The 20,196-nt window shown below is 39.3% G+C and overlaps 1 protein-coding gene across 3 annotated transcripts in view; it reads left to right on the top strand.

Annotated features, from left to right (window-relative positions):
• The window catches only part of plxnc1 (plexin C1), a 30,151-nt gene that overhangs the window by 245 nt on the left and 9,710 nt on the right, over positions 1–20,196 (top strand). The window contains exons 2-22 of one of the 3 annotated variants that reach the window (XM_042403855.1): positions 1,258–2,374; positions 2,738–2,860; positions 5,457–5,591; positions 5,726–5,823; positions 5,897–6,002; positions 6,091–6,256; positions 6,732–6,834; positions 7,135–7,210; positions 8,183–8,224; positions 8,329–8,462; positions 9,093–9,272; positions 10,729–10,837; positions 11,222–11,398; positions 11,483–11,650; positions 11,800–11,911; positions 12,064–12,165; positions 13,831–13,934; positions 14,017–14,058; positions 14,147–14,271; positions 15,614–15,812; positions 19,464–19,610. In XM_042403855.1, the coding sequence (XP_042259789.1) occupies positions 1,364–2,374; positions 2,738–2,860; positions 5,457–5,591; positions 5,726–5,823; positions 5,897–6,002; positions 6,091–6,256; positions 6,732–6,834; positions 7,135–7,210; positions 8,183–8,224; positions 8,329–8,462; positions 9,093–9,272; positions 10,729–10,837; positions 11,222–11,398; positions 11,483–11,650; positions 11,800–11,911; positions 12,064–12,165; positions 13,831–13,934; positions 14,017–14,058; positions 14,147–14,271; positions 15,614–15,812; positions 19,464–19,610 (3,459 nt within the window). In that variant the 5' untranslated portion in view covers positions 1,258–1,363. The remainder of the gene's footprint in view (positions 1–1,257; positions 2,375–2,737; positions 2,861–5,456; positions 5,592–5,725; positions 5,824–5,896; positions 6,003–6,090; positions 6,257–6,731; positions 6,835–7,134; positions 7,211–8,182; positions 8,225–8,328; positions 8,463–9,092; positions 9,273–10,728; positions 10,838–11,221; positions 11,399–11,482; positions 11,651–11,799; positions 11,912–12,063; positions 12,166–13,830; positions 13,935–14,016; positions 14,059–14,146; positions 14,272–15,613; positions 15,813–19,463; positions 19,611–20,196) is intronic. The other 2 variants (XM_042403857.1, XM_042403858.1) reach the window with 2 other exon arrangements.

Genomic DNA, 20,196 nt, shown 5'->3' with positions numbered 1-20,196 from the left:
AAAAAGTATAGACATAGAAATACATTTAGCTAACATGCACACAGTAGCCTAAATGTTTCAATGCATAATCATTTATATTGTGACGATGTAATATTATTTTTCTTTCAATTATTTTCCTTTTTGTACATTTTCTCTTCTCTATAATCAGTCAGAACTTTCTCTTCACACTCGGTTGGACCGTTTTTTCTTAACTACTGCTTTTGTCAGGTTTACAATGAAAATAGCTGAAACACCTAGAAGCCATATATCACACCTACACATGAAAAATCAAGGTTACTGTTTATGAAGAAGTTGCTTTCTGCAATCATGCATTTGTCTCTTATCATTAATATAAAGGTGATATAAGGCAGTCTCATTCATATGAGTCAGTACAACTATTCTGAACTGGAGATGGGAAACGCTGCTGCTTTCATTTATTTTAAGACATATTTAATCACCTTAAAATACCAAGTTATTTGTTAAAATACCAAACGGACTACATGCTCCGATCGTCACTGTCAGTACAGTAGCCTACATGATTTCAACAAATAATACATTTGCATCCACCTGTTTCGTTAACAACGTATTCGCTGCATTCCAGCATCAACTAGAAGAAAGAAATTCACAAAGCGGACACTAGATGTCACTCAGATATCAACAGATATCTGTAGTAGTTTAGTTCCAACCTGCAGAAGGGTTGAGATGATGGGGTCTCAAAATAAGGTGTCAGCGGACAGACCTGTTGGCCATGAGATAGAAAAAAAGTTTTAGGGCATTATACAGTTTAGTCCTTCATGTCAGGATTCCGTCTCTAAAATCAGCTGGACGAGACATTTTACACCAGACAATGTGTCCAAAGTCCCATCTGTTGAGGGACGTGGGGAAAGGGCCTTCACTGTTTTTCCCTGTTTTGTGTAATTGTAACAGAATCGCTGTTCAAAACGGAGCATTTTCAAGGACTAGCTGGAGGGCATCATATAGGCTATGACATGCAAACCATTGTCAGACACCCAGGGACCGTTCTCATATGTGGATTGGTCATAGAACAGCACAATCCGAACTGCCTGCTGCCTTACTGAGAATCAATATTTATTCACGATGTAGACATAGCACATAGCCCATCACTGCATGCAGAGACTCCTGTATAGACTTTGTTTGAAAACGTACAACAAGAAGGACAAATGCTACAAAATCATTATATCTCAGAATGAAAATGTCTGATAGTTTTCGGTTTCGCTGGGCGCTCCCTCCCACTTTGAGCACTTCTCTCTTCAACAGGCGCGCACTGCGCTTTTACGCACGACTCCAGTGACACTGTGGCGGAGTGCAGAGCGACTTGCAGACCGTCAAAGTATGAGCGTTTTGCTGCCACTGCTGCAAGAAGATGATCCTGCTGTCTGGTCTGATTTTTATTCTCTTGGGAAAACCAGGTCGGTGCCTGGAGGAGGATAGAGATTTTATTTTTGATGGAGATGTCCGCCACTTCGCCGTGTCCACCAACACCGTTTACGTCGCCACTGACGAGAAGCTGTACCAGCTGAACCACGACCTGACTCTGGTCCAGAGTCTGACCCAGAGAGGAACCTTGAAGGGAGGTAAAGGGGCGGATAATCAGCGCTTTTACCGGGTTTCTGAGAGGGATGAGTGGAACGCAACTTTTAGTGTCAACGTATTATTGCCGTTTGATGACAATGGCACTCTGATCACCTGCGGTGTGACCGACAACGGATGCGGCTACTGCGAGCTGCTGGACCTGTCAGACATCTCTAAGGTGCTGTACAGTGAACACATCCTTGTGGGACCCGTGAAGCGCAGCAGCGCGTCCGTCACATTCCTGGTGGATGTGAAGAGATCAAGTCCTGAAACTTATATTCTGTCCGCCTTACAGCAAAACAAATCCACAACGACCAGCTGCACCCTTCGTTCAGAGGCAGTGTATCTTTATAATACAAATTACAAGCAGACAGGAGGCATATTTTCCTTTATTGCCGACTCCTCTACCCCTCTGTTCAGAACTAAAGGTGTCGCGGAGTTTGTGGACGGATTTCAGATCAGTTCAATCATCTATCTTTTCTCCAACGTGCCTCAAGACGCAGAAGGCAGCAAAGTTCGTCTCATTTGGCTCGAAGGTAAAACGAAGAAGGTCGAGACGATGAGGTCACTGCGGGGTGCATCTCTCCATATCTCTGATAGTGGAGATAAAGACAGCAGACTTCTGGCCTCCTCAGTGGTCCCGGGCGGGCTACCGGTACTCTGGAGCGGCGTGTTCAATGTGGACGGAGGACAAACCAACACCGAGCTGGTCATGTTTGACATCAGTCCGGATCTCACCCTGAAAACCGATGAGGATCCAGATTTCTGCAACGCTGTTAATTGTGACAACAGAAACTTTAAGGTTGGTCGCTGTATAGCAAAAAAGTTTCACCTGCTTGCATTGAACCTCTAAGACGTACGTTAAGCATTAGAGGACAGACATTACCACATGTAAATTAACATAAATTAATAATAAATCATGGATACAAACAGTAATTTCAAGGTGCAGCCATATCAGCCGCTGAAATCTTATTCGAGGAACTAAACCTTGCTGACTGAGGCTTAACCTATTACACAATCAAAGTCCGAAAACAATTGACAGGTTTAGTAATTTGATGCTTTAATCGTTTTGATGTTTGTTGTTTCCAGCCTGAAAGCTCAACAGATCAGACATCCACAAATACCTGTTGGATTCATAACTGATACCAGTGTTTGTGTTTCTCAGCCAAAGACCCTGAAGCCAAAGAAGGTGCTCCTCAGACAGAACTACATGACCTCTGTGCTGGCAGTGAGACACAAGAGCTGGATGGTTTTCTTCGTTGGGACAGGAGATGGGCAGCTCATTAAGGTGTGTAATAAAAAGTGTTACACATATATTGCTAAAAACCTGTATAAAGGGCTCTCTCTTTCGTTCAATGCATTAACCCGTAGTCTATCTATAAATTAACATTGTATTTCTTTCTTGGACAACATTGTATTTGATGAAAAAAGAAAGATTCTCTGTTGGCAATAACAGGCTCTGAAATGTTACCATAACTATGTGCAGAAGGCATTGGCAGGTTGACATTTCAATTTGTAACTCATAATCTTCAAAATCTTCCTAATTGGGCCTGAAAAATAATGTCCAATTTATTGCATTACTCTTGATTGATACTGACCAACTTCCTGTCACCTCCTTCTTTATTTCCTCTATCACTTCTACATCACATCGTTCTTCCTTCCATCTCTTTGATAAAACAATTGACATTCTGTTGATATGCTTTATTCACCCTCATTCACATGATTAAAGAATCGAACATAAGTCGAGGAACACTCCACAGTAACCCTCTGCTAGACACAATAGGCTCTTTCATGCAGAGTTTATTTTCACAAGTGTTATTAAAACCCGTAAGTGTATTTCTTCCAGCTCTGCAGCTGAGGCCAAACAGAGACGAATGGCTTTTCTATTGATTCACTGGATAGTTCGTAGGAAAAAAAAATGTTACAAGAAGGGCCAACCAACCGATTGCATTTTGTTGTTAAAAATGAAAGCAAGATGCTGTTGGCTGTGGACAAGTTGAGGCCTATAATTAACTGGATCATACATACAAGCCAATGATCTATTTGTTGCTGTATTTTGCTGTGTGTAGTCATCATTAGACATAACCAAACCTAAATGATTTTATTTTCATTTTCTTAAATGGTGCACCAGTATAATCCACGGTCAGGTTAATCATGTAACTGTTACTTTAGCACACTAGCTTACAGTATGTGATGTTCTTATACCTACAGTGTTTGGATGTGAAAGACAGGTTAACTAAACTGAAACGATATTGAATGAGGTGTATGCTCACATAAATAATAACAACTAACAGTATGTCATAGTTCTGTGTAACATAATGCCAGGGATTCCCTGGTGCACCTCACATTAAAAGACAACACAAAATGGAAAAAAAAATTGAACAGATGGAAGGTTTTTGCTACAGACATGATCACACTGTGTGTAATATTACTTCTCAACACCTGCCTGTTACATCAAGGACCTGTTCTTCTCATGAAATCAAATCTGATGTGAAACCTCATGAGGTGGGAGGGACACCACTTGAGTTAATTTATCAGAATTCACACAGATCCCTCTGGAGCCACAAAAGGCTTTATACAACTTTTATTACATATGCAGTAGTACTCCGCAAGACATGTAAACACACTTTAATGTGTAAAACTAGCTTAGTTCCAAGCTGTCAATCTGAGCACTGTCAATCAACAGTGGTGGGCAGTCATAACAGGCAAACAGATCCAGGTAAGAAGCAAGTCAAAAATGGCTACAATGCTACAGGCTGCCAAAAGTATTTATTGGGACTGATGAGGAAAAGAGGTTCAGCTGTGGAGACACGTGAGTGTTCAGGTGATCTCCACAGGAGGGGAACTCACTAAGGAGGTAAAATGAAGCATGACAGGACCTGAAAGAAATCCAGGACATAATCTAGTGAGCCTGACACTGAAGTGGGAGACAGAGCAGGCATCATGACATGTCTACTTAAATGTTCACCCTAATGCATGACAACTGCATCATATTTTGTGTATTTGTAAGTGGTACAGTGAGCCAACAAAGTGGTAGTGACATAATGTGGACATAGAAACAGAAACAGAAATACCAGCATGAAGTGTTCAACACACTTTTTCAATTCTCTCTGTGCTGGTGTGAGAGCAGGAACAGATTGTTCCCATTTAGACTAAAATGCATCAGTGGAATAAAGGTTTTCCTCAAGAACCCATCCTAATGGTTATGGTCATTAGCTTGTGGCTTGACCTCAAAGAGATGCCTCAACCACAGACATACTAGGAAATGCAACTCTACTTCTACTAGAATTACCACAGCTAATGATTACAGCAGGAAATAATGTTCCCTTTATTTTGTTTGGACAGGTGTTGTCTGATATAATCATTCATTATACTCTGATTTTAAGGAGTTTGTAAAGACACTTGCATGTGCAAATGTTTTTGGGAGACTGGACCTCTAACTGCCAGAAGCAGTGATAATGTTATTTAGGGAAGAAATTATTTTATGGTTGAGCTAAATCTTAATTGAAAGAGCCATTTTTTTTTTTTCTGGCTAAATAATAGCAAGTGACGCTCACTGAAAGAAAGACGAGACAGGAACAATAAAGCTAATATTATGAAGCCTAGTAAAGCCAACCTTTTAAGTTCAAACTAGTCATACAAGCTAACAGCTGGTTAGCCTGCTGCCCTTCCAACATAAATGCTACAGTCTTAAATGGATGAAAATAGATGAAAAACAATTTGTTGTCATTAACATCTGCAATATTTTGATCAGAGTAATTCTGTGGCTAACTTCCGCACAAATAATGTTTATTATCCACCCATTAAACCTCAACCTGTGATATCAACCATCAGAGCAGCTCAGTCTCTCAGAAACATAACCAAAGCTACATTCTTGTTGTCAGCTTGCTGTGGACAACAACTATCACACCACCTGTCCCAGGGTGCTCTACAGGGCCAGCGATGACCGCAAAGTGTTTCCCAAAATACATCTGGATAAAGTGGATCATAAACATGTTTATGTGGCATTTCAAAACCAGGTAGGTGCATTGCTTATGTATAGTTTTGAAGGCTGTGGTGAATACATTAAATCACAGTCATCACAGCTTTTTTTCTATGCCTTATGTTAAGCCATACTGTCACAATGTTGCTGAATGTTTGTGTTTTGTTGTAGATGAAGCGTGTACCTGTGTCAAAGTGCAGCACATACAAAACTCTGCAGGAATGTTGGTCTGCACAGGATCCACACTGTGTCTGGTGTGGCTCTAACAGGTCAGACACACATCTACAGATGACATCTTCAAACAGTTATGAACTCTGTAATAATTTAATTTTCTCTTCCTAGTTGCACATTTGAAGATGAATGCCCAGATTCAGACTGGTTATCCATTCCTGATGATTACCAGCAGAAAATGGTTTCCTACAATGTTGTAAAGGACGGCACTGAGCAGGTACAGATCATGTTCAAGCTTTTATTTATAATAAGTTCTTATTGTCATTTGTTTCTCTTTTAAACAATCACATCCTGACCTTTCTCAGATCACACTAAACATCCAGACACACGTGACTGTGGGTCAGAACGCGAGGTCTAATTTCGCCTGTCAAATCTCTACAAGTTCCAATGAGTTTTGTAGCAGGGGAGGCCCTCCCCCACAGTTCCCACAATGCACCTGCATCCTCTCAAATAGTGCGCTTCCTGCTGAAGGTCAGTGACCTTTAAGTATAATATAAACAGAATAATATATATAATATAATATGTCCATTTAATTCTGTAGCTGGAAGAAGTGGATAATATCAATAAAATCTCCTACTGTAATATATACATTATATTATAGTGATATAAAAACTGTGATAGTTTTTTTTTTAATAGTTATTGAGAGAGAGTATTTAACTTGATAAAATCTGTGTTTTGGCTAATCCAGAATGAAATACCTGACAACCATAAATTCAATAAATTAATTCAATGGTGCAAAAAAATCAGCCCCACTCATTGATTTGCATCATAACCCAAAAAAGCACAAGACAGCCATAGATATTAAATTTAGAGCTGACTTGAAGAGACAAAAAATCTCTGCTAGTTCACAAATTTGTGTTGTTTCACAATATTGTTTTATGCATATAAACATATGAATTGCTGAAAACTACGACTAGTTTTTTGTTGTAATGTTTTGAAATAACAGGCCTGGCTGTCACAGTAAAGATTAGACTTGGGACGAATCAGTGGTCGGAACAACTGAAGCTAATGAAGTGTTCTGACATCAGAGGACCACCTACCTCTGTCTTGTAAGTTCACAAACATTTTCAAGAAATCAAAGACACTTAATGTGGACAAATAATACCTAATAATATAACTAACAGAAGGTAGAGCTGAAAAAACTTATACTAATATGTGTTTGTACATACACACAACACATAATCATAATCATTAGACAAAAGCCATTTTTCCTGGTTGTGTTTCATCATCAGGAAGAGTATATTACTATCTCATGGTCTTGTGTTGTATCAAGTCATCATGGTTCATACTAGAGTGTTACATTGGTGTTGATCTCAATGGAGGTGGTAACATTTGTTTTCTCTATTCAGGTGTCAGCAGTGTATCGATGTCGGATGTGTCTGGAGCCAAAATGGCTGTTCCTGGGCAACTGCAGGAGTAAAGAATGTAAGAATACATATATTCATCCTCTATACAAAGGCTTTTCCAGACATTATATATGTTCTACATGTATGTTACATTTCCATGTGCTACATTTGAGCATCAGTATATCACCACATTCATCTTGAGACATCTGTATATTTGAAGATTGTGAGTGATACTGATTAGATACCACTTCCTTAATATGCAGATATTTGTTTTTATTACCAGACAGAGAGATTGGCAGATGCCACATCATCTTACTTAATCCACTGTCTGCAATGTTTGAGTACATATTCATCATTCATCCACTGAATATATTGTTCAACAGACTGTCAGTTCGACATCCGCCAGCAGCAAAGGCTCAACAAGCAGTTAGTAATTCATGTTAGCTTCCTGTATACTGGAAACAAACAGTAAATATTACCAATAAGTTTATAGACAGAAGATTAGTTAGTTCAGTTATAATTTTCATAGTCAAACAACATTGTATTCTTAAAATATCAAATATTTATATGTTACATTATATGCTGCCCATGGCTTTGCTAATGCAAAGATTTACTTATTCTGTATAGATATCGTTGTTTAGCCTAGCCTAACATAGCTTAATCACCTAGCGTAGAACAAAGGGGTAACAGGATGGCAACTTCACTTTGAGGATGTCTCATTTTAGCTACTTCTACATGTGTTAATCATACACATAAAACATGTGAATAAGACAGAATAGGAGTTTGACAAAGGTAGAAGAGCTGTTTCCCTCATTTCAAGTGTTTGCATCAAACTAACATGAGCTTAAACATACTACACATACATACTACACTCAGAGATTCAACTGATATCTCATCTCTTGGTACGACAGCAAATTAGTAAATTCCCCAAAATGTCCTTAATTCAACATTTCGGAAATAAATAGTTACATTTCTAAAGTTCAAATAGTACCTGAACCAGTACAGTGAATGTTAAACCTACTGAATTTCTTCCTCTTACTTCCTTCTGCAGTACAGTGTTTGCCAAATGGTGGAGTCAGGAATGAACTTTTCTGTGAGTCTGAACTCTCTGAACATCACCCTCATTAACATTTTCTGAGGTTAAAGACATGACAAGGAGATAACACATTACAAACATTGTGCTTGTTTTACCATCAGAAGCCAGAGATCTCCTCCATCACTCCCAGTGTTGTGTCTTTCTACGGCAGAAACCACGCAGTGTTGTCAGGTCATAACCTCAGTGACGTGACCAGAGTGAGGATCCAGGCAGACATGGACTGCACTCCACAAGAGTGAGTCAGTTTAGAGGTTGAATTTATTTAGGTGTCTAAAGTTAACGTTACTTGATAAATCACAGTTCAAAATGGCAGTTTCACCCACATTAATCATTAATATATTGTGCCTGAGTGACTGTCTAGGCAGTATTTATGAATGTGCAGGAGCTGGATTTGTGTTGTAAAACGTGGTTCTGCTCACACACAATGTACACAAAACCACATCCACTTATATTGTGATGTATACATGTTAATAACTCACAACTATAACTTCAGTTTGGTTATTAATTGTCAATAGAGCATATACTGATTTCGTCAGTCCGCAGTTTTTATCTTTAGCACAGTGTCACAGTCAAATTTGTGGCATTTCCCTATAAGGTAAAAACAGCCCTTTTACTTTTCAGCATCGTTGCTCAGACACATCCTCTGTCAACTCAAAACTAAAGCACAGTGTGCTTCTGCTTTAGGAGTTTTGGATCAATTTTGGATGTTTCCAATTATTATAGAACAATTAAAAGACTTCATAGACCTGCTTTTAAGCTGATTTTGCCATCTTTCTATCCTGACTCTATGTTAATGTTTTGTTGTTTGCTATATTAATGACATTCTCCATTTCTCTCTGTCTGTCATCCTGTGTGCTCTGGTCAGATCTCCTGTATGGAACAACACAGGTGTGAGTCTGACGTTCCACATTCCCAGTACTGATAGTAAAGGCGTGGTCAAAGTATGTGTTCTCCTCCCAGATGGCAGTTGCCATGGCAACTCTAAAATCACCTACAGGTCATTACCAGCCTGCACTGCCATTACACCAAACAGCAGCTGGATCAGGTATGAAAGGATTTATTTGTATTTTTATTATTATATTCCCAACACAAACATACAGACTTGATGGAAGAAGCTTTTCTGAGGATAAGACGAGACAGGTCAGATACAGTATTTCCTGCAGCTACGGCGCTGCAGAACACATTTCAAAACTATGATTAATATCAGATTTTCCTCCAAATTAAAGCTCAAAGTATAAACAGAACATCACAAACTGCTGATATAATTTATATTAGTGAAAGAGGATATGAGGAAGAATACTTTCTATGAATTTAGCATTTTGACAATGTAATTAGCATGAACCTCTCTTTAGGTGATGTGAGGTTTTCAGTTCTCACACTTGAAAAAGAATGACTTCTCATGACGTCATTCAGACAAATTTAAAATGCCACATATAGCATGCTAATCTAATGAGTAGAATAGTGATTTTGAACAAACAAGACCAGACCATCATCACTGAGATCAGCTTCTGCAGCCCATTTCAAAGTGAAAGAGTCATTAGGTAAATGCTGGTTGATAGGATGTGTCTAAATCATTGAAAAGCACAATTATCTCCATATTATATATTCACTGTGATGATACCAAGTTATCATAACTAATTTGACACTTTTATTAGATATATTGAAATTACAAATGCTTCAGACAGCATTTCCAACACTAAAAACCTTCAAAGAGGTCAGTAAAACTTCCGTAGGCTATTTTGGGACATATCTTCAGCGCTTTGTGACTGACTTCAGTAAAACTTGCTGAAACTGATTGAAGGAAACAATGTTAGTAGCTGAGGAACAGTTACAAGTTGAGGGTCATCTGATGAGGAAAGAAAGCCACTTCCCAAAAGCAACGTCTTTCACCACAAGACTACTTCCCTCTTAAGTTGCAACAACTGAAAGTTCCATTTCTGCCTGTTGTTTCTGCCAAGCCACACCATTTTAAGACATGATACTCAAGCTGCTTGGGAGCTTTATAACAATTCATGTACATATACGTAAAAATATGAATCATCCAAAAGTCATTGATTTCTCACCATTATATAATAATACAAAGGAAAAAGAATTTCCAATTTTATTCCACTTAAGTTAATATTGTGGTTATTTTATGGTCTTCTTAGGCATTTACTCCATTAAGAATCATTTTACAGTCTCCAACACAGTGACCAGAATGTCATTTCACTGCAAAACCCTGCATCACTGTATAACCCTGTATGTGACAAATAAAACCTTTGAACGGTGGTTTATCATCAATCATGGTTGTGATACCAATTCTTGCGGGAACTAGTGGAGATTAGACTTATACTCTTGGTTCCTTTCATTTCAGTTAAAAATAATCAGGTCATATATAGGCAACCCGTATAAGATTTCTCAAGTTGCATCATTAGGTTATCATGCTAAAAACAACTTTCTGTGGTATCATATGTGTATTAAAATGCCTTCCCTCCACTTGGCTGCTACTCTCTGTCCTGTAGTGGACATAGGAAGATCCAAGTCATGGGATCCCTGCTAGAGTTTGTGGAAGGGGTCATACACAGCCACGCCCCGCAGGAAGTCAGGCTTCCTCAAAACAGAAACTCTCAGGTGGGTCCACAAGCATGCACAGTAAGTCATGCATTGCTGCATTACAGCACAATGTCACATTATATCACAACATGCACAAAATTATAGTACATTTTGGACTGTATTATGTCAAATTGTCCCGTCATGTTCTGTCATGTGTATGTATACTGTATGTAATGCTGCTTTATGTCATATAATAACATATTAATGTCATGTCATCGCTCTTGACATCACCTTCATGTCTTATATTTGTTACCATATGTTGTTGACATTGACTTATGTCACATTATGTTAATGTCACATTGATTGTATAATGTTACATAATGCTGACTCATTAGTTTACATAATGTCATATATATATTGCATGGATCATATACATCTGTGTTTTCTTTTTTTTTACTGCAGATTCTAACTTATGACATACCTGCTGAAAATACTCAGGGGATTTCTACCAGCACTGTGTCTCTGAAAGTTGCCAATGCAACCGTGGACTGCCCCACAAGCATCACCTACTATCCAGACCCCGAGTTTACTAGCTTCACATCAACGCAAGAAGGGGGAACCGTCCGCATCACCATACAGGTAATTCATATTTTTCAGCTCACATGCACACACAGAGGACATGGGTGCATAAAAGGTCAGCATTTGCCTCTGTTGTCATTTCAGAAAAAGGCAGACAAACTGGAGCTGAGCAAAGCAGAGTTGTCAGTATGCGGCATCCAGGAGGAAAAATCTCACAAATGCTTTGTGGAATCCAAAAGCAAAAGTAACGAGACTGACTCCTTCATCTGTGTTATTAATAGCACATTAGACCCCAAGTTTCAGAAGTTGGAGGTAAATCTTTCAATCATACTACACCAAGCTTGACAATACTATAGAAAATTTTATAATGAAAATAGGTACAACAGTACAGTGTAAGTATTTGCAACCCACTGCTCTGTAACTTTAAATGCACTGTGGTTAATGTTTTGTTTTTTTTACAGATTACATATGGAGACAAAACAGTACCACTGACTCCAGTAGTGACTGACTCTACATCACATATGTACATGCTGATGTTGATTGTACTACTGCTGATACCCTGCATTATTGTTGGTAAGGACATTGAGTAGGGTTGACTGATTTGACTCATTTTGGTCCACTACAAGGATTCAAAAGCACATACTGGTCAACACCTAACAGTAATGCCCATTTTCTCTTTTTTGTGTAAAACTGTATCGGTATGTCTGCTTGGTTTTGTCTTTCAGCTGTGGTGATCATTTACCGAAGCCAGCAGAAGAAGCTAACTACTAAGATGAACAGGCGCATGGAAATCCTGGAGATGGACATCAGGAATGACATCAGACAAGGTCAGTCACACATTTTGGTGATATATCCGTAGTATGATGCTAAGGAAAATCCTCACATTAAAGCGATCTTCCAGCACAGTGTGAAGCACTCCTCTGTAGACTTAAAATGTGGCTGGAAAAAGTTTTGGGGGTTTTTTGGGTTTTTTTATCATAACTTCCATAGAAGATTCTCAAACCACTCCTATTCAAAACATTTCCAACAATATCCAGCCCTTATGAAAGCCATTTTAATCCCCATTAAGAAGTAGTCAGGTTTTGAGGTCCTATTGATCATAATGATGGTTGGCCCACCACTTAAGTCCAGACTTAACTGTCTTGACAGTGATTAGATTGATAGCCATGAAAGTTTGTACAGACATTCATGGTCCCCAGAGAATGAAGCCTACCCATTTGGGTGATCCCCTGACTTTTCATCTAGCACTACCATGAGATTGACATTTTTGTTTTTTAGTTAAATGTAGCAACAATTATGTTTATTGTGTGGGGCTGAACATGGAACCCAAGTGCAGACTCAGACAGACTGGTGTGTTGGTTAACAAAGGGTTTAATTAACCAACACAAGGGTGTAAGTGGGAGGAAGAGCTGGCTGGAGGTTTGGGCTGAGGGCTTGCAGGTTTGTAGAGCTGAGCAATCGAAAATGGAGGTCAGACAGGCAGACAGGATAGACAAACTAGACACATGGAGACACAGAATTACTGGCAGGTCAGTTACTGGCAATAAGGTAAGCACAGCAAACAGGTAGAGTGTACTAGGCAAATATGGCTAGAAGCATGCCAACAGGACAAACTGAGACTAGGAACTTGTTTGGCAACGATCCGGCAAGGACAAGTAGACTGAGCAGGGTTTTTGTAGCAGGTAGTGATGACTAGATGCATGGCGGCTGTGCAGGTCTGCGACGAGCAGCATGTGTGGAGGGCGAGAGACACAGAGAACAGACACACCCACACCACACACACACAGACACACACAAACTGGGAGGAAGAGGGAAAACACCAGGACGACACAAGGGCTAGGCTGGGATCATGACAATGTTGCCATGAAATTTGGTACAAACATTTGTGTTCCTCAAAGGATGAACTGTACTAACCTTTCCCTTAACAAATGTTAGAATTCTAATACACTAAACTAACATAACATGGTGAAGATTTCCCACATTGAAGCCTGCTATAATCCACTGAACATCAAAACGACTCCTCAGTTGTACACATTCTACTTAATAAATTATTCAAACTTATCACACTAGCCCCTTTGTTTAACCACTTGACTGTCTACAGTTAGCTAAACCTCAACACATGCAGTTCCTGTTTTTGGCATGAAATGTGCCAAACTTGTTCCTTTTTCTGATGTCAAACTTGTCACACAAATACAGTAGATATTAAAGAAATAAATGTGATAAACACATATACATGCACAGCCTCACTTGTAATAATCAGCTCTGTGCCCATGGAGATGTAAGAAGATTTAGTGTTGCAGAGTCAGTACATATGTATTCACTTCTCTTTTTGGCAGCACACATTTATCCTACAGATGCATCGGTTTTTCACTACCTCTTTTCATTTGTGACCTGCAAACTCCAAACAGTTTTGCTGTTAATTATGTTTTCTTCAGCCATGACAGATGAGGTTTAGTGACACACAAACACCCTCAATCAACTGTCCCCCACAGGTTTTGTGGATCTGCAGACAGAGAAAGCTGACCTGATGGAAAACGTCGGGGCGATTCCTTTCCTTGACTACAAGCACTTTGCCTCCAGAATATTTTTTCCTGAGGTAAAGTGAACCTACAAAGAAATACTGATATCTGACATCATAATCATTGCCAGATTAACAGTGGTCCCTTTTTGTTTCCCAGAGTGAAGCTTTGCTGACATCATGTATCAAAGACATTGGTCAGGTAATGTTTGACACCAGCTGCTGATGTTGTTTGTGTTGTGTTTGTAACTCTGTAAGTGACGATGTTGTTGTATCTTACCTGGGTCCAGGACACTGTGAAGGTTCAGCTTGACGAGTGCTGCCAGGCTTTGTCCAGGCTGATCCAGGACCAGGTCTTCCTAACATCCATGGTGCACGCCCTGGAGGAGCAGAAGACTTTCACCATCAAAGACAAGTCAGTCTGTGTTGCTTTACTGTTCAAAGTCTGTCTGCGTGACTGCATACAATGTGATTCAACAGATGTCAGAAGCGTGTGGTAAAATGCAGGCGTGACTCTGTTCTATTATGTGTCTGCTCTTCCCTCTCCCCTATTTGTTTTGTTCTGCTCTTCAACTTTGCAATTGTATTCCAGTGACGTAGGCAGGAATGTTTTTTTGGATGGACCAATACAAAAGTGGGTGGGCCATCTATTCCCAGAAAAACGGATTTATAAAAAGTTAGAAAAAGAAAAAAAAAACAAACCGAAAAATCCGCAATCATTTTATTTTGCAACGTTCTGCATCACAAAGGCAATAACACCAAACACTGCCTTTCCAACATGCTCAACCAACAGAGCATTAGTCTATAAGGTTGTACACAACAGTGTGGACACAAAGCAGTCTTTTATAGCCTATCCACCCTAAAATACAGTATATTTACATAGGCAAGACTGGCTGCGCATTGGCTCTACAGCGCACAGCACTGTTAATTAACAATTTTATGGCACAAAGTGGCAACTAAACATAAATCCAAACAGCAGAGAAGGTGTGAACTTAGACATAAATCACACATGTAACATTTTACAGAAAACTGCGTCCCACACTCTATCCCAGCCAAGAGAACTATCCATCCCACTTTGATGAGAAGCACCTTTATTTTCCATTCTTGACTGTGCAGGGAAATAGCTACAAATTTAGCAGTGAAAGTGGTTCGACAACTGCACATTAATCGGCAGTTGAACTCGCATCAGGCTGATCGAGAGAAAGCACCATACCACCAGGGAGCAAGCAGCCGGGCTAACCTCGTTGAGTCTGGCGGACTAAGGACTCGATGGAGGCTGTGGCGTTTCTTTTTCCTCTACTTTTTTTAAAATAACACTTTGTTTAGGCATTGGTGTAGCGTTAACATTACATCACCTGAAAAGCCAGCTAGCTAGTTGGCTGAAGGCAGCTCAGGAGGGTCTGCATGTCAGAACCAGTGCAAGCTGTTACATTCCAGAGACTTCCTACAACTTGTTTCAGTTATGTTTTAATGAGAAGACAAATTCAACACACATAAGAAGTCAACAATAAGTCAAGTTTATATTTATTTATTTCCTTAAATATTTTTTTTATATTTATTGTTAAAAGATTGATTTTGATCAAATTTGGCTAGGTCGGCCAGTGTTGTCCAGGCCCATTACTGTCTTCACACCTGCTGCATTCAACTCTATTGTTATCTGCTGTTTTTTACTGTGTTCTATTATTTCTTTTTTTTATTGTCTGCCCCCATTCACTCTGTTACCTTCAGTTCAGGTGAATTCTCCTTTTCTGCTGCAGGTGTGCACTGGCATCTCTACTGACCATAGCTCTCCACAGCAACTTGTCGTACCTGACAGAGGTGATGGAGGTTCTGCTGAAGGCTCTGATGCAGCAGAGGAGCAATGCTCAGCCCAAATTGCTGCTGCGACGCACCGAGTCCACAGTGGAGAAGCTGCTGACCAACTGGATGTCCATCTGCCTCTACGGCTTCCTCCGGGTGTGCTTCTTTTATGTCTTTTTTAGTCTTTGCATGGTAACTTGCAATATGCAATATGCAATATGCAATATGTAAAAAATTTAGTTTAAAACATTCAAATATTGGATAAAATTATCAACAGAATGTGAAGAAATAATAATAATAAATAATATAATAATAATAATAATAATGAGACCTTTCCCGACTTTCTCGGTTGCCTACAACAGCCTATGGACTGATTTCTATGTAAGGGACTTGGGACAGTTTTGCTGGGAAATTCCAAAGGATGTGACATTTATGCACGTTCCCCAGTGCCTTGTCTCTCTCCCATCCCCTTACAGCAAAAACAGGGTGCAACACTAGCTACCATTAGCTTAGAAATAGAGTCTGCTAACGTCCGACCCAGAGCTGGCTTTCTTTCTATTGGACAGATAAGCTGAAATTTACTGCAACGCATGTATAATATATTGTGATATTGTGGTTTTAGCTGGCTAATGTTAGCACTAATGCTCACTCGCACTGACGGAGTGCAAGCGTTTGCGCGAGTAACAGGATGCTAACTGCGGCTCACTTAATGACCACCAGTGTCATGAATGAGAAGGAATTTCTGATTCTTACATATTGCACCTTTAAAGGAAAAGTTCAATCACTTATTTTAGCCATGCAGCGTAGATCTATGGATGACATAGTCTGGTCCACACTGAAATATCTACTGGCTATTTGACTATTTGGATCAATTGTCATGAAATTATGTACAGACACTCATGGTCTCCAGATGATCATGTTCTGAATTTTGTGATCCCTTGACTTTTTTAGTTACAGGTGAAATGTTTAACAACTTTGTGATGGTTTGTCATGAAATTTGGCACAGACATCCATGTTCCCCTCAGGATAAATTATAATAATTTTGGTGATCCCATGACACTTTCTGTAGTGCCACCATCAGGTCAAATGTTTAATTTCCCCAAAACTTTGGTTTATATTAGCAATTTTTAGCATGCTAACATGCTAAACTAAGATAGTGAACATGGTAAACATACTTGCTAAACACCAGCATGTTAGCACAATTATGAGCATGTTAGTATGATGTTCCTAAGTGAAGCCTCACAGAGTTGCAAGCATGACTAGATTCTTAGTCTTGTTACTTTTGAGTCAGCTTTGCGTTTGTTGAAATATTGGGTGTGTGTCAACACCGAGTGTGTGAAATTAACAGGAACATGTTCTGTGAGGCCAAGAAAAAATACACAGTCGTTATGCATCAGAATCCAAGTGTTGAAACCAAAGTTTTCCCCAGTTTACATGATAAATAACTCCAGGGGCCATACGCATAAAACTCTATAGATTCATGATTAAAACTGCGTGTATGCACAAAGCCAGAAACATGCATATGCATTCTTTTCATCAGATTTATAAGGCTGTGCATACACATGGTTCTGTGTTCATCTCAGTCATTATGAAGCTGGGTCCACGGGCACAAGCCCCATTTCCACTATCACAATAATCCATAAATGGATGAAGACACGCCCTTAACCAGCTGTTTTCATATTACTGTCTGCTCCACCAGTCTCTACCCCTGTCAATGAAATAAATGGGAAAGAAGACGTGCAGTTTCACAGATTGCGTTGAACTGGTGAGGTTCACCAACAGCTAGAACAGTCATTATAGCGTCCATATCATTAATTCATCACATGGATCTGTAATCGATTGTTGGCAGTGATATTTCAGGAATGTAATCAATAATTAGTTTGTAGCTCTCATATCTAAATAGACTTTACAAGGTGTGTCACAACTAAGGATAAAATAAAAAGAATATTAACAGCAAAATACAATGTTGTCCCCTATGTAAATTAAAAGAATGATAAAATTAATCACACAAAAATGATTAATCAATGTGCCAATTAATGCGACTTTGATTGGCATTTTACAGATTTCTGTGTAAACACCAAAAAAAAAAAAAAAATCACACAATCAGTGCAGCTCTTTGTCAACTGAAACAAACAATGTTTTACTAAAAGATTCCGTCTCAGCTTATATGTTATCTTCACCTCATCACTTAACCCTCAGGTCGCTATAGGAAAACACGTGGTCTGAAGAATGTGAGACGTGCACACATTCTCACAACACACTCTATGTGCAGGAAATGGCTAATGCAGGGTTTTTGTGTGTGCCCATCATTTATGCATCTGGCCCCAGGGATGCAAGAGGACTGTGTGTGGGCAATCCATTCCTGCTGTGCAGGAGCAGGGAATTAGTTTGGTGGCTGGTCTCTCTGGTAGTTACCAACAGTAACCTACAAAGTGTAGGTTTCACTTCAGCCATTTGATAAACCACACCTTGTCCTCTCTAAACTTCCTCTGTTCACATAACTTAATAACAGCTTCATCATTACCATAGTTACAGACATTAACTCTTTGCAACCATCGTGCAAGCAGATGAGTTATTTCAGACACTCACGGCATTCACAGTTCAGTCTTTTTACTCAACTCAGCTATCAGACGTACCATACATACCATATATAACAAAAGTGAGTACACCCCTGTCCAGTATCACTTAAATGTTAAAGGATTCAACATTTTTTCATCTTACAATAATTGTAGTGTTTTTTGGGTGGAGTGTAGGGTACTTGATCTTATTTATAATTAAAAACAAACAGGTTAGATACACTAAATTGAAAATACAAACCTCAAAGTACAACCTCAATGCAACAAAAGTGAGTACACAGGTGACCACTGAAAAAAAAGTGAGTACACCTGTGACTTCCAATTAAGATTAATTGCCTGAACACGTTTATAAAAGAACCTGTGACCACCACAACTTTCTCACTTCTGGCCTGAGTTGTGTCTAATGCAGCATGGCTCCGCATGGTAAGGAATTGCTTGAACAAGTAAGATGGGAAAGGGTACAAGATCATGCAAGTTTGTATACCCAAATACTGAATGAAAATATGACTACCAGTCTCAAGAAGTTTGGCAGGAGAGGAATTTTCCAACATGACAGTGATCCCAAACACACTGCAAAAATCACATAAGAGTTTTTACAGAGGAAAAAAGTGAAAACTATGACGTGGCTAAGTACAGTATGTCCCCTAACTTCATACAATCCAACAGAACACCTTTAGAGTATTTTAAAGTGGAAGGAAGAGCAAACAAAAGCCCTCCAGCAAAGAGCAGCTGAAAAGAATCATCTATGAAGAATGACAGAACATCTCTCCACAGATTTGTGCAACGCTGGTATCATCCATGTCCATGAGGATCCAATCTGGCATACAAAATATTGAAAATAAAAGAATGGAGTCTCACTAATGAAGGGTGTGCTGACTTTTGATGCAGTTCATTCTTAAATATGGACCTTTCATTATGGTTTAATGAGTCCAACATTCTGTTTTTTTTAATTAATTGGCTTAATTCTTCTTGGATTTTGTCTAAAAACAAGTAAAATTGTAAACTTATATTGACAGAATTACTTAACATTTTAGTGATATTGACCAGAGGTGTACTCAGTTTTGTTATATACTGTACTGTATGCATATTCATTCTTGTTAATGAATTTGTCAGTGACAGTTATCAATACACAGGATCAAATACAAATGTCCCACTTATCCACCACAGAAAGTTTCTGCACAGCATCAGTGCCTTGTTTGACCCACTGAGTTCCTGTTTCTGTTTTATACAGGAGAGTGTTGGCCAGCACCTGTTCCTGATGGTGAGCGCCCTCACGCAGCAGATTGCCAAAGGACCAGTGGACTGTGTGACAGAGAAGGCTCTGTACACACTCAGCGAGGACTGGCTGCTGTGGCAGGCTCAGGCCTTCAGCTCCCTGGTACACACACACACACACACACACACACACACACACACACATACACACTCTTTCTTGCATGTCAGGGCATTTACACACTTGAGCGGATTACTTGATTCCAAACGAGATCTTTTTGTGTGTGGTGGTTTACTTACTTTACACAAATGGAAAAACTACCAAATTATGTATACTGTATGGCAGTGGTAGGCAAATGGCGGCCTGTGGGCCAAATCTGGCCTTTCAATGAAAATATTTGGCCACCGAAAAAAAGCACATTTTTCCCTTTTACAGATTGCATCCAATCATTTACATTTACCTCATATATCCACAGTAGATAACAATGTAAACACAAGGTTCATGTAAGTTCCTATAAATATGACCTTGTAGCATATTAAACTTACGAGATGTATGACACAGGTACACAACATAATTTGGCTCATCAGACTAGAACAGATTTGTGTCAATAACAGTACATTGCTTCGACCATAATTGAAGCAGGCCTCTGTTTACTGTGTGTGGATAATTATAGATTTCTTTTCTCTTAGTGTAACACAGAAGAAGTCAAATCAGTATTAACATAAACTGCTGTCACTGTGTTTGCCCTCAT

The sequence above is a fragment of the Thunnus maccoyii genome, chromosome 23 (assembly GCF_910596095.1).
Source record: "Thunnus maccoyii chromosome 23, fThuMac1.1, whole genome shotgun sequence".
Lineage (NCBI taxonomy): Eukaryota > Metazoa > Chordata > Actinopteri > Scombriformes > Scombridae > Thunnus > Thunnus maccoyii.
This window is presented reverse-complemented; position numbering and strand designations above follow the sequence as displayed.